Source organism: Nematostella vectensis, chromosome 5, assembly GCF_932526225.1.
Source record: "Nematostella vectensis chromosome 5, jaNemVect1.1, whole genome shotgun sequence".
NCBI classification, from domain to species: Eukaryota; Metazoa; Cnidaria; class Anthozoa; order Actiniaria; family Edwardsiidae; genus Nematostella; species Nematostella vectensis.
In genome coordinates this window covers 2266199-2280824 of record NC_064038.1, presented here as the reverse complement: position 1 = coordinate 2280824, position 14626 = coordinate 2266199, and the positions used below count along the sequence as shown (strand labels likewise).

Here is a 14626-nt window from a genome sequence, read left to right as displayed (position 1 = left end):
TGAGGCGGAAGCATAGTCATGTGACCCACACCGATCGGGCCTATGATGTCATGGGATCAAAACAGGGAACCCAAAAAATATTTACGATCCTATTTCCGCTATCACTTGGGGAAATGTCTTCTTTAATAGATTTTGGGTGCATTTCATTTCCCCTACCCCCACACCCGATGCCTGCGCCAAGGAAATAATCCTTTGAAATTCGAGGGGAGTAGCTTACGATAGGTTTAATAATTTCATTTTTTCTACAAAACATCTTAGATTGCGTGAATTTCAATTTAGCTTGCTTGTTCTGGGCAGAGAAAATGTCATATGCACGTGCGTGGACAAAGTAATACAAAGGCTAAAGGCAGCAATGTAGACCTATGTCGTAGAGTGATGCACTTGATGACGACATGACTACATTACTATAGCAACACACCTATTTCCAGGAGACGCAAGTGTGAAAAAGACCCCGGTATTTTCTAGTATATATCTCAGCGAGCTGTGCGTGGCGTAACCGACTAAGACAGGCCTGGGATCCTGGTTATTGCCTCCCCATTAATGCGCAGGTACCTCAGGTTCCTTTGTGTTGTACAGTTCGCTAGATAGCGGTGCTGGGGCCGAAATCTTCAGCTTAGCCGTAAAGCTTTATGCTGCCATACGGTGTTTCAGCGCATGTCTGGAAGTATGGTCTATTTTTTTCTAATTTTACCTGGTCTGGACGACGTTCGGTTCTCGGCCATGTCCTCGATTTTTTTTAACACTGTTTACCTGTTACAATTCCATACTCCTTGCTCCCCCTTTGCTCATCCCCGTTCTCAGTTTTTGGTCAATTCCATACTCCTTGCTCACCCTTGCTCCCCGTTGCTCACCCCTGTTCTCCGTTGTTCGGCCAAGTCTGTACTATCCCTTGCTCGCCTTTGATTACCCCCGTTCTCCGTTGTTCGGCCAAGTCTGTACTATCCCTTGTTCACCTTTGATTACCCCTGTTCTCCGTTGTTCGGCCAAGTCCATATTCCTTGCTCACACCCGTTCTTAGTTTTTCGGTGGAGTTCAAATTCCTTGATCCTCTTTGTTCATCCCCGTTCTCAGTTTTCTGTCATTTTCCATATCCCTTGTTCAACCATTGTTACTATTTGCTCAACCTCGTTCTCAGTTTTCGGTCATTTCCATATTCCTTGCACACACACGTTCTTAGCCTTTTCGGTCGAATCCATATTCCATAATCCTCTCTGCTTACCCCTGTTCGGCCAAGGCTATATTATTTGCTCCCCCTGGCTCAATTTATAGCTCCCACGCGGCGCCCCATACCTAAGAAAAAGTGGTGTATAAAACAAATATGGTAATATGGTAACAAACATTGGTAACCCATCAACTCGAGTTTTCGTGACGCAATATATCCGTCCGTCCGTCCGTCCGTCCGTCCGTCCGTCTGAAAAGCATCGCATGACAACCAAACTTGGCAGGTGTCATGTTTGTGTCAAGGGGGTTAAAAAATATGGTCACGTAAAACTATTCCGATGGCCATATCTCATGAACAAAACATCATATAACAACCAATCTTGGTATGTGTCATGAAGGTGCCATGGGGGGGAGGGGTGCACCAATATGAGTGATTGTTAGGTCATCAATGACGTCACTAGAAGCAAGAATATGCTGACATCATCAAAATAAAAAAATACATACTTCGTTAAAGAAACATCGTATGACAACAAAACTCGTTAGGTGTGATGTATGTTTCAAGTGGGGTGCAATGAGATGGTCACGTGACGTCGTCGATGACGTCAATAAATTAAATCTACCCAGACGCCGAAACATCGTATGACTAAACTTGTTATGTGTCATGTATATGTTGGGGGAAGGGGGTTGTTGGTCGAGTGATCTGTGAAATCGTTGACGTCGTCAAAAACAGAAATATAATTTCTTAAATTAAGCGAAAATAAGCAAAGATTTGGTCGTTTGGAGCTCCGCTTTTAGGCAATGCCTAAATCTATATAATATTTATTCAATGCATATATAACGTTTTCTACGACATCTCCAGTACCGAGCACGGGTTCACCGATTTAACCTGGGTACACACACAAAAAAGTAAAAAATGCTTGCTCACCGGTGCTCATTGGAGCTAGAGTAAAAAACGCAACCCTGTTTCAACAGATTTCAACATGGACGCCTTTCCTGGGGGTGGGCTCTTCCCATGTCGACCTGACAGGGATGCTCGTCGTATTTTCGGGCCTCAGTTGTTTTTCAGGGGGGCTCTAAGAAAAAATAGGCTATTAGACATGGTATTTTTTAGGGGTTTGCAAAAAGGCACAACGAGCGAACCTTTTCTTAGATATTCATAATAGCGGAGCCATCGTGGCCGCAGGCCGCGCGCGGAGCTCCATAGGTATAGAAATTGGTCATAAACTAGGCGACTCAAAATTTGTGGTCAATGACGTCATGTCATACGCTGTCAGCTGGCTGTACAACTCACGTGACCAGCTCCTGCGATCAGGCCAGCTAATTGATTGATCACTCTAAACCAATGACAGACTGGCTCCGACAGGAACTAGGGGGGGCTTGGAAAAGCCGGGGGGACTAAGCCGATTCTGACTTTCGACATCAACGGAACACAAGCTGGCAGGGAAGAATCGACCAAAAAAAGTGTTTCATAGAGAAAATGCAACTAATTATCCAGTCAAATGGCCGTATGAAAGTAAGAGTTTGAAGGATACATCTGTCTACTGCTTTGTAGGAACTGCTTTGTTCTTACAAGCTCGGAATATCGGCTCGACTTCTTCACCTGGCGCGGTGGTTGAAAATTTTTAGTTGAAGGAAAAGGCTACAAAACCAGCAGCATTTATCAGGGAATTGTCGAGGCTACTATTCTCATTATGATGTTACAGAGCAAAAAAAAAAAAAAAGAAAAGCTTTATTTATGATAGCTAAAATACGTTGTTTGCAAATATAAAATAATATCAAACAAAACGATTTTCGTCTTTTTACAACTTCTCTGATTTCCCCGGTGTCACTATTCAATCATCTTGCTTCCACTGTGTTTTTAATTGGCTGAGATCAATTTTTTGAACGCTGATTGGAGGCTATTTTGGCGCTCACTAAAACGGCTTCCCACTTCTGTTATAATCGTAAAAGAAACTTTTCCTCAAATAAGAAAAATACATCTACAAATAAAGACTTATCTATCTAGCTCATGTTAGAACGACCTTGATGACTCATGTATACACAGTTGTGAATTGAGAATTCATTTGCTATTTATTGGCAACTGTGTGAGGAAAAACAAAAAGCAATTCGCATTCATCCTTGCAAAGTCTTTCCCTTTTTCTTTATCTCCTGTCTATGCTGTTCTTGTCCCAAATTTTATGTTAAATACACAAAAACGTCAAAATGTCTCTTTCTTTCTCATATAAAGCCAATATTGATCTGTTTGTTTCTGTTTGGTAAGGATACTAATCTAATCATTTGTTTTCCTCTATGTTTGTTCTCATGTTTTAAGAAAATTAGAAATTTGAAAAATAACGATTGATTTTTTCTGATTCAGGTGAACTTTTAATACCCAAAAGTCATGATGTGAGACTGTATGAAGACATGGATGATGAGCAGCATATATAGCAAAATATTTAGCTTTCCTTTCTTCCCAATAAAATGTTTTTCCTTTTCAATCAATCTGCATTCTTCCCCTGGGAAAAATATTTTTGATGTTTGGTTGATATTGCCCTAAAATTTTATCAATTAAAATAAACAAAACTGTGATTTCTTTTTCCTTTTTAAAGGGGGAGGGGGGGGGGCGGGGTTTGTCCCAAGTGCTATGCTCTTTTCATTCTTTTGTGGGATTCAAGCTACTTATGAGTAGCAATAATTTGATTCGCTATTCAGCATCCTTTGTGCATTTAAGATATTATAAAATAGATACATTCAAGTTTATTCAGAACCTACATTTCTGCGTATTTGCCATATCTGCTATTGGGTAAAATTGCTGTTTACCATACCCATTTACCCAAAGAGACTTCCATTAAAACAGAAGGGGGTGATCGATCTCAACCCTGAGGGATAACACTTTGGGTGTGGTCAGTAATTTCTACCCCCATAAGGTAGCGCATTAGGTGTGGTCAAGCAATTTCTTTCTCTAAGCATTTTGAACACTCCCTAAGGAAAAGCAGTTAGCATGATTTCATACCCTTAAGATAGGACAAACAACCCCATTTGACTATTTTAGGAGAAGCCCTCCCCCTCCTTAATGGATGCTGTCAAATGGGATTTCTCATTTCTTACCTATGCTAACTTTGTCTGGGGTTTTAAATTGGCAGGTTAACATTTAAGAATGATATAACTGTGCTGTTAGACTGAAGTAGGAAAAAGATAGTGAATTATAATATTTGTATTCACAAAGATTTGTAGTTGTAGTTCATTACATTGGGAGAAATAGCTGAGATAAAATAAAATCTAGCTTGGATCGTGCATTTTAACCCTTTGGTGCCTGCCCTAAAATGGGCCATTTTTTGTCTCTCATTGTAAAATATCCTACCACTTCTGCTTTTATCCGATTTGCTTGTGCTATATGTCTATGGAAAGCTTACAAAATGGGCTACACATTGGTTCCCTCATTTTAAATTTTTTCACCATTTACTAATTATTTTTTGTATTAATTTATGCTAATTAAGGTGTTACGTAATATACTATTAACAAGAAAATATCACATTATACACTTGAAATCAAGTCAATCAAAAAATGTTGAAAACAAAATTACCTATCATATAATACACACTTGCTATAAATTCTAGCCCAAAGTGGGTGGGGGGGGGGGGGGGGGTTAAACATATAGCACTTTAGTCTTTTTACAGCATATGGACTGAGGTGAATGTTGTTATTATGGATCTCTTTTTTATTTTCAAAAGAAATTCTAGATTCTAGTCTAGAAACTATTTTGTTCAGGGGATCATACCCCTAAACTGCCCAAAGATTCCCAATATGGAAATTGGGTAATAAAGCTGGCTCCGCTTTTAGGCAGTGCCTAAATCTATATATTAACTTCTAAACAAAAGACTTGTTTACACTACTTCTGAACTCGTTTTTTCAATGGGTAATTTTTGAATCTAAGGTATTTCTTAGGGAAGATCTTTTTATGTGCAGTTATTTCTTAGGGATGTTTTTCGAATGTATGTAGCGTGCGACATGTCTCTTAGTTTAGCCACCCAAAGAGTAGACATTATGGCGCGCCCAAAATCTTGTAGAAGCGACAATAGATAGTTGAGAAACATTATCGTGTCGCGTCTACAAAATTTGTCGCGCACTACATGTTTTTGGTGGTGGCTAAACTAGGAAACATTTAGGAGACATGTAGCCAGGCCTTAACTAGTCTTTTACTTTTGTGATAAACCCTTCCTCCTGGTGTCTTGCTCTTTTTTTTGTCATGACTCGTAAGCTGGATATAGCAGCATGGAGTAAAGCATCATTTCTCTATTCACTGTTGAAACAGCTGAAACAATCAATGTTCTGCTCTACCGGAAATTATCCATATTACACTCTACGTGTGGTAACGTTCAGTGGCCGGATAGAGCTAGATGTCTTCTCTTTTATTCATTGTGAATCGCAAGCTTGATAGAGCAACACAAATTAATCCATTTATTTACTGTGTTGTACTAGCAGGACAGAGCTAAACGTCTTCTCTTCAAGAATCTATCCATATTCCACTCGCTGTGTGGTAACATCCAGTGGCCGTTAAACACGCACAAAATCGTCATCCGGTCTGTGTAGTCCAAGTCCGGCAGCAACTGTAATTACATAAACATACCATTATCGGGACTTATTCAGTGTGTTATATCTTAGGCTTGTTCGCAAAGTGAGGGGGGGGGGGGGGGGAGGGGCTGTCATTTGAAGGCAGATTGTGTGATTTTGTGCACTGTATACTACATACCTTGGGGTGACGAGAAAGTACTTAGCCCTTCATTTTAAGGCATATTTGGTTTACGGTATACTACTTACCTTGGGGGTGATCAGAAAGTACTGTGCCGTGTGGGCCTTGCACGCTGTCTTCACTACAAGGTCGAACACACGCCTCTCATTGTTGGGGTCCATACCCTGTGAAGAAGATTGAAATTAAATCTACTTATAACAGGCGCATACCCAGGATTGGCTAAGGGAGGGTGCGCAGTCATAGGTATCACATGGAAAAGCATAGCATTTGAAGACTCCTTAATAAAAAATGACCCACTTTTTGGCGGACAATGGGGTTATGTACCCGCCTGCATAAGCGCTGCATCCCCTTTCAAGTGTACACAGAGGCTTAAGCATATATATACTATACCGCATATATATCGTTAACAGCAGTGCTGCACCAAAGAAGCACTTGCACGCATATACAAAGAAAGATCAATGAAATTACTGAGGGTGTAACAAAACAAATCGTCCTGTAGTTACTTCATCCGCGTCTAATAAATAAAAGAGGAACCAATGAAATGGATCACCTGCAGAGGGGGACCTGGGCCCGAAAGGAGAGACCAAGGCGTCCGGAAGGTCCGTTAGCTACAAAACAACTCTCTTTAAATAATGTTTATCGTACTCCACTGTGTCGTATTTTCATACTTTTCCCTCCACGCGAGTGTGGCATGAGAAGAAGGCTATGTAATATTTTTATACTTTTCCCTTCACGCGAGTGTGTCATGAGAAGGCTATGTTATATTTTTATACTTTTCCCTTCACGCGAGTGTGTCATGAGAAGGCTATGTAATATTTTTATACTTTTCCCTTCACGCGAGTGTGTCATGAGAAGGCTATGTAATATTTTTATACTTTTCCCTTCACGCGAGTGTGTCATGAAAAGGCTATGTTATATTTTTATACTTTTCCCTTCACGCGAGTGTGGCACGAGAAGGCAAATACCCCGGGAGGCATGCACGGTACCTGGTTGATCTCGTCGACGACCCTGAAGGGGCAGTGGGTGAGCTCCTGGAGCGCCATGAGGAAGAGCATGGTGGACACACTTCTCTCGCCTCCGCTCTGATGGAAGGGGGTTAGCACATGGAGGGAGTCCTTCGCACGGAACTTCACCTTGATCTGGACACCATACCTGTCGTATTCCTTCTCGCCCTTTCCAGGAAGGAATAAAAGTACGTGTTAAAGGGGTGCTTCTATGTAACCAGAAACTTCCAATGACCCATTGTAGTTGTCCATGCCGTTTGGGGACTAATATTACGTATTAAGGGTGCTCCTATGTGAGCATAAACTTGGAATGACCCATTGTAATTATCCATGTAGTCCTTTTTGGGGGATATTATTACGTGCTTCCATGTGACCCAGAAACTTTTACCCCATTGCCACTATGTATGTCTATTTCTGAGACAAAACTAAACAAATTGCCAACATTACAGTTGTGCGCTCATTAATAACAATAGAATCTCATATGACCGACAAAAAAAATGTTAAAAGGGAATTTAAGCAGACAAGTTTCTGGATGACACAAAGGAAACGGAAGTAGAAAATTTTTGTGTTTAAAGCTTAGAATGAAAGCCTGCGAGGTAGAACATGTAAGTCTTCTTACATTGGGTTGGAGCAAAAAGTTCACAAAGAAGGAAACCATTAAACTTCCGGTTTCCGTTCGTGGTTCGGGAATGTGTTCACTTAAACACGGAGCTATCCCTTTCATAGCGCGCGTTCGTGTTTAAAGCCGCACTGTCACCAGTTTACTTCTCTGATGATTTTTAACGGAAAACGCGAAAACATTTCAAAATTATAGAAGGACTGTGTCTATTGGAAGTTTCCTTTAGGATGTGACTGATAATTTAGAGCGGATGGCCTGTTATTAGGGCGGATTCTAAAAGATTCTTTTGAGGTTTCCGTCGGCCCTCCGGAGGTAAACTGGTGAAAATGCAGCCGGTGGAGCATTTACCTGGTCAGTGGAGAGGGAGACTTCTCCTGCACAGCCCATCATCCGGAAGAACTCTCCATACTTAACGTTAATTTTGGCAAGAAGTTCCTGCAGTGGAACCAACCACCTGAAACCCCCGATATAAACAGTAAGCTATTTTAAGAAGAAGCTTTTGAATAGAATCAGAGAACAATGTGACATGGAAAGGTATTTACACTTGACGTCTTTGCACCTTTAGGGAATAATATTTTTTAGACCACTCAAACACAGGTTGTTGGAAGTGAAGTACCTTTGTTACTCACCGTTCTTTAAGGTTTGCAATCTGTTGCTGTTTTGCCGCTAGATTTGACTCTTGTGCGTCTACTTGTCCCGACATACTCTTGATTTCCTTGTCACGGCTCTCATATTCCTTAATAACCTGGTTAATAATTTTGAAAATGTTCAGAGTCTGAGCCCAACAGTTATAAAAGCGTTTGAGATTGATGCGGACTTACGTTCGGGTCTGTCTGATAGTTGCATTCTGCTCGAGCTTGTTCCTCATTTATTCTTTCATCAATTTCATCCAATGTGTCCGGCAGTATCTTGAAGGCCTGAAGTAGGAAAAAAAAAAAAAAACATCAGCATTGCTTGAACACTATGCTGGCAGTGATGTTGTAGGTCTGAAAAGGCTTGAAGGATACCATTTGCATTAGTCAAAACAGGGAAACATAGATGGCGGAAACTGAAGACGTTCTGTAGGAAGAAACAGCAAAATGACTAGACTAAGAAATGGCGCTGTCTTGGGAGTCCGCTAGGTAAAGAACTGTCATGTCTTTATTTCAATTGTCTAAATAGCATTGAACTGATTCAATAAAGGAAGGAAGCTTGAAGAAAAAAACAAACTTAACCAGGGAGAATGAAGACATCAGAAACACTAAACACCTTGCATTGGGTTAATACAGGAAAGGTGCTGATCTTAAGGGGCTAAAACGAGAATTTACGATAACATTCTTCTAAGTCAAGAAAATAGGAGAAAAACCTCTTGTATTTCAAAATGGCTAATTCGTAGCTTTTTTGGTATACATTAAGTCATTTACAAACCTCCTTCAAACTCGCTGGCACGTCTTCTCCCATAGGTATGCCTGTCAGCTGGTGAGCCACTTGTTTGAGGTTTCTAGCCTTTGACTTCTGTGCCTCCAAACTGGCTTGGGCCCGACGATACTCATCCTGAAATTCAAGTGATTGGATTCACGATTAGCATCTACTACTTGTACAGTATATTGATAGTAATTGCGAATTACAAAAAAAGTGAATTCTTTTTTAGTATGTTCGCTAAAATTTGTTTCGTGGTGCACAAAGGTGAGATCCAGATCTAGGTGAAGCAAGAGACTGGAGTACTTTGTTAAACAATACCCTAAGATGTCCTAGAAGAAGTTCAAACAACATTTTATCTATTGTTTTGTTAGAATTTGTTTCTGTGTGGCAGCGCAGGGTGCCTGGTGCCTAAAATTAAATCCAAAAGCTTGGAGTTTTGAATATTCAAAACAAGACGAAAGACATGTACACAAGAGGGATCCATAGTCACACAAGAGGGATCCATAGTCACACAAGAGGGATCCATAGTCACACAAGAGGGATCCATAGTCACGCAAGAGGGATCCAGAGTCACACAAGAGGGATCCATAGTCACACAAGAGGGATCCATAGTCTTACAAGAGGCATCCATAGTCACACAAGAGGGATTCATAGTCACACAAGAGGGATTCAGAGTCACACAAGAGGGATCCATAGTCACACAAGAGGGATCCATAGTCACACAAGAGGGATCCAGAGTCACACAAGAGGGATCCAGAGTCACACAAGAGGGATCCATAGTCACACAAGAGGGATCCATAGTCACACAAGAGGGATTCAGAGTCACACAAGAGGGATTTAGAGTCACACAAGAGGGATCCATAGTCACACAAGAGGGATCCAGAGTCACGCAAGAGGGATCCATAGTCACACAAGAGGGATCCATAGTCACGCAAGAGGGATCCATAGTCACACAAGAGGGATCCATAGTCACACAAGAGGGATCCAGAGTCACACAAGAGGGATCCATAGTCACACAAGAGGGATCCATAGTCACACAAGAGGGATCCATAGTCACACAAGAGGGATCCATAGTCACGCAAGAGGGATCCATAGTCACACAAGAGGGATCCATAGTCACACAAGAGGGATCCATAGTCACACAAGAGGGATCCATAGTCACACAAGAGGGATCCAGAGTCACGCAAGAGGGATTAAGAGTCACGCAAGAGGGATTCAGTGTCACGCAAGAGGGATTCAGTGTCACGCAAGAGGGATTCAGTGTACGGATCCAGAGTCTTGTTACCTCAAGCCTTGCATAGTTGTCCTGCGACTCTCTACACTGATTCTCAAGCTTGTTTTTCTCCATGTTTACTTTAGCGTGCTGGAAACTGGACAAAACACGCTCCTTGCAGACTGCCATGCAATCCTAAAACATAAAGATGCACGATAAAAGGACAAAACCTTAGTACAAAACAACAATGCTGTACAAATACGAAAATTCCCTTGTGACGGTGTTTTTTGTGGAAAGAAGAGAATCAGTAGAAAATCAGTTTAAAATATTCTGCAAGCTCTCGTCGTATTTTCTCCAAATTACGATTGGTTAGCGCCTTGTGGAAGGTGGCGTGACATGGTATCCTAGAATTAACAATTTGTCTCTAATAATGATTGAATAAATATTCGGAAACAGACGAGTGAATCTGTTGAAATATGGTTGCGTGCCGTTGAAGTGTACTTCTTTGTAAATGTTTGAAGCGATATTACCGTATCTTATTTAAAATCAAGCAAAAAACGAAAATATGACAATAGCTATCAGATTCCATTTTAATTAATCTCCAATAAGCGACCAACACCTATTGTTCAGGTATTTGGCGGCCAGTGGTCGCTTATGAGAGCAACCTCTCAGACCAGCTCCGTTAACGACCACAATTTTTCGTTCCCAAGTGCTTCGAATGTACTTGTCAATATTCACCTTGATAGCGTCCTTGAAATCTTCCGCAAGCCTCGTCCTCTTGACATTAATCTTATCAATCTCATGCTCAACCCTAGCTTCTTTAGCCTTTAGGTCTGGTGCCTCCCTCTGAACACTAGCCAGTCTGCATGGAAAGAGATAGTTCTATCATGGGGCAAGGTTGGTAAATCTATTTACTGGTACCTCTTTCCAAATGATCCATATTACCATGACGCGAGCTACATTGGCCACCAAGACAATGGTTTGAATTTAGCCAGTAAGAATCCGAGAACCACAGGTTTAATTGGCATGTTTCGTCATGTTCTGGTGCGCATTGAAGCATCTCTCAACCACGCTGATTGGCTAGTGAAGTTCATGTCAATCAAATACGTTTCTCGCATCCTTATTGGCTTACTTCCTGCAACTGTCAAGTGACAACGGTAGCGCGCGTCGTATCGATAACACGTTTCTCGCATCCTTATTGCCTTACTCCCTAATACTGTCAAGTGACCACGGTAGCGCGCGTCCTATCAGATAACATGTTTCTCGCATCCTTATTGACTAAATTCCTAAAACTGTCAAGTGGCCACGTTAGCACGCGGAGTATCAGATAGCACGTTTCTCGCATCCTTAATGGCTTACTCCCTTAAACCTTCAAGTGACCACGGTAGCGCGCGTTTTTCGCATCCTTATTGTCTCACTACCTGCAACTGTCTAGTGTTTTGTGTAACGTCTTTTTTGTCGACAACTTTATTTTATGAAGCTTTAGTTCTACTACAAAGTTTGGGAGGCCTGTGTTACGCCAACTAAACAGTGGTTAGCGAGTTAACCCACCTTGCGAGCAGGGTTAGATTTTACCTCCAAACTGACCCAGAGTTAGCGCTAACCAGCGTTTTGGGAACGAATATCCTAACATTTCGCTCTTAATCCAGGGTTAGTAATTCGGGGGATTACTTGGCTTTCGGGAACGGTGAGTTATCCGTAGATTAGCTAACCTACGATTAGCGAATTTTAACCCGGGATTAGGCGCTGATCGAGGGTTAAGTTAATCGGCCTTTCAGGAACCGGCCCCTGGGGGTAATAATTGAAACGTGGGTTAGGGTTAATTTAACCCTGGGTTAGCGCTAATCGCCTTTTCAGAAACCGGCCCCAGGAGCTAAAGTATGAAAAACTGAACTAAAATAGTGCCCTATTCGCCAGCTTTTGACAATGTCATTCTTTATTGCAGTTAAAAAGTACAGTTCTTATGCACATACAATAAAACCCCTATTTTGTTCCTGATATCTAAAAAAAAAAACCGCATCCTTACGTATTTTGCTTGGCCTCCATTTGGTTTCCAAGCGTCTTTCTTCGCTGTAGTTGCGAAGATAATGTTTTCTGGAACAAAAAGGTCAAGCAACCATTAAAAACAAAATGGTGAAACAAATGCATGAGCGCAGTAAGCAAGTAAAGAAAGGTTCCATGTCTTTAATAGCCACAAAAGTAATGGGTATAAGGCCGATTTGTGTTCACCATAGAGTATTAGCATACGGACCACTGACCTGAGCTGCTTATCTACTGTATCTATCTCAATATGGCAGGGGTAAACGGACTATGGGAAACTTGCTGGGGTACTGCCTATACATACACCTATACTTTTTGAAAAATGCAGGGCTTCTTCATGTCTAAAATTATGTCAACCCTAAAATTGATGCTCATCCTACTCCTATTAAAGCCGCATTGTCACCAGTTTACTTCCGGTCTATTACGTAACAATCTCCGATGATTTTTAACGGAAAACGCGAAACATATTTCAAAAAAATGAAAGCAGTGTGTCTATTGGAAGTTTCTTTCAGGTTGTGATTGATAATTTAGAACGGATGGCCTGTTATATATCTCCATTTGTTTCTTTGGGAGTATGAACCCCTTTCATTTTTATAGAAACTAGTTTAAAGCTGCATTGTCATCAGTTTACTTCCGGTCGATTACGTAACAATCTCCGATGATTTTAAACGCAAAACGCGAAAAATATTTCAAAATATTGAAAGCAAAGTGTGCTTATTTGAAGTTTCTTTGAGTATGTGATTGATAATTTAGAGCGGATGGCCTGTTTAATATCTCGGATTTTAATAGATTATTTTGTCTTTTAACGGTTGAGTTTTCCGTCGGACCTCCGGAAGTAAACTGGTGACAATGCGGCTTTAAATTTAAGTGGCTAGCATGAAAGCATTTTATCGGTTGCGTCCTCCTAGCCGTTGTTAAAACTCTCTAATCACGATAGCTATGGCACTGTAACTAACCTTGCTGTTCCTCAGTTCCTCTAGTTGGCCGGCAAGACCCTTTTCCTTGTCTACGATCTCTGCATACCGCTCATTAGATGACTGATGTTGTACCTGGATCTCCTAATGACAAAGCCAGTATAAACGGAAAACTGTGAGTCATATCTCAGTCATAGCGTTTTGGCAGATGGGTGCTTTTGTTATTGTTTTCTTTCAATGTTGAATGCGATTAAATATCGAAATAACCATCAAAACAAACTTTTATACCTCTTTTACCAAATCCAATCGATAATACAGCAAGAACCTCGGCTAATGTGGACAAACCTGTAGCTCCTCCTCAAGTGCTCTTTTGCGCTCAAGATCAACTGCAATGTTCAGAATCTTGGCATCCCTAGAGCGAAATTGGTGCATTGAGTATAATGGAAATGTTTAGAAACCTGGCTTCCTTAAAGCGAAATTGGTACACAGAGTAGGCAATGTCCGAAACTTTGTGCAAGAAAAATATAGTTGCACATAATTTCTTTTAATTTTCTAGTAATTCATTTTCTAGGAATGCAGGTAGATTGATGATCAACTACTTTCATATACAGTACATAGGAAATGTCTAAAGCCTTGGCTTTCTGGAAAAAGAATTGGTGTAGTGTTTATATAGGGAATGTTCACAAAATACAGAGACTGGTAAACCAGACTAAAACGGTTCTTTAATAAAACATACAAAATATTACTACTGACCTGATATGTTCAACACTTGTTGACTTCTCCTTATTCCCATACTTTGAAAACTTCACTCGATACTACATAAAGAAAACACGACAAAACCATAAGATAGAGTTGTTAAATGTCCAAAAAAAAAACCCACCTTTCTAAAGAAATATATATTACCCGTGATGAAGGTGTGAAGAAGTTTCGAAGTCCAGACTCATCAATAACCTGTGATAAAATGGAGAAAGTAATGATAATACTGTAAGAACACAGCCTTTCATGTTAGCTGGGAAACCCACATGTCGCTCCTCACTTACATTTATCGAATGCTGTGCTTTAAATGGCTGAGAACACTACAATTACTGATTCAAAATCCCAATTAATTTCTCATAGCTGAAAGCTTTATTGTATGCTGACAAATGATGACAAAACGATGTTAACCCAGGCAAGCATCTCTTATTGAGTATTAGTTACCTGATCGGAGTTCTTAGCAGTGGACTCATCACCCAGGAGAATATCATGTACCCTGTATGTTTCACATAAGTACTTAGTAACTTACCTGATCGGAGTTCTTAGCAGTGGACTCATCACCCAGGGGAATATCATGTACCCTGTATGTCTCACACAAGTACTTAGTGACAGCCTCTGGAGCAGTGAAGAGATCCTGAAGATAGCACTTGAAACCCCATCTCCTGATGATAACAGTATCTGGTCATTAGGCAACTGTCCACAAGGCAACTGGGCACTAGGAAACTGTGCTAAGTTACCTAACAATGTCTTAGCAAATGAAAATAAGGCATCTATAAAACACAGAGACTGGTA

At 40.8% G+C, this 14626-nt stretch overlaps 1 protein-coding gene across 1 annotated transcript in view; it reads right to left on the bottom strand.

Moving 5' to 3' along the window:
- Nucleotides 1–3799: 3799 nt before the first annotated feature.
- Nucleotides 3800–14626, bottom strand: part of LOC116610380 (structural maintenance of chromosomes protein 5) — a 39403-nt gene continuing 28576 nt past the window's right edge. Inside the window, exons 18-32 of the mRNA XM_048727477.1 lie at nucleotides 14364–14496; nucleotides 13985–14032; nucleotides 13835–13896; nucleotides 13427–13493; nucleotides 13124–13225; nucleotides 12154–12221; nucleotides 10866–10989; nucleotides 10200–10322; nucleotides 8921–9046; nucleotides 8335–8430; nucleotides 8143–8258; nucleotides 7862–7967; nucleotides 6877–7062; nucleotides 5959–6054; nucleotides 3800–5747 (exon numbers count right to left, since the gene is read on the bottom strand). Coding sequence (XP_048583434.1) covers nucleotides 5616–5747; nucleotides 5959–6054; nucleotides 6877–7062; nucleotides 7862–7967; nucleotides 8143–8258; nucleotides 8335–8430; nucleotides 8921–9046; nucleotides 10200–10322; nucleotides 10866–10989; nucleotides 12154–12221; nucleotides 13124–13225; nucleotides 13427–13493; nucleotides 13835–13896; nucleotides 13985–14032; nucleotides 14364–14496 — 1585 coding nt within the window. The 3' untranslated portion in view covers nucleotides 3800–5615. The remainder of the gene's footprint in view (nucleotides 5748–5958; nucleotides 6055–6876; nucleotides 7063–7861; nucleotides 7968–8142; nucleotides 8259–8334; nucleotides 8431–8920; nucleotides 9047–10199; nucleotides 10323–10865; nucleotides 10990–12153; nucleotides 12222–13123; nucleotides 13226–13426; nucleotides 13494–13834; nucleotides 13897–13984; nucleotides 14033–14363; nucleotides 14497–14626) is intronic.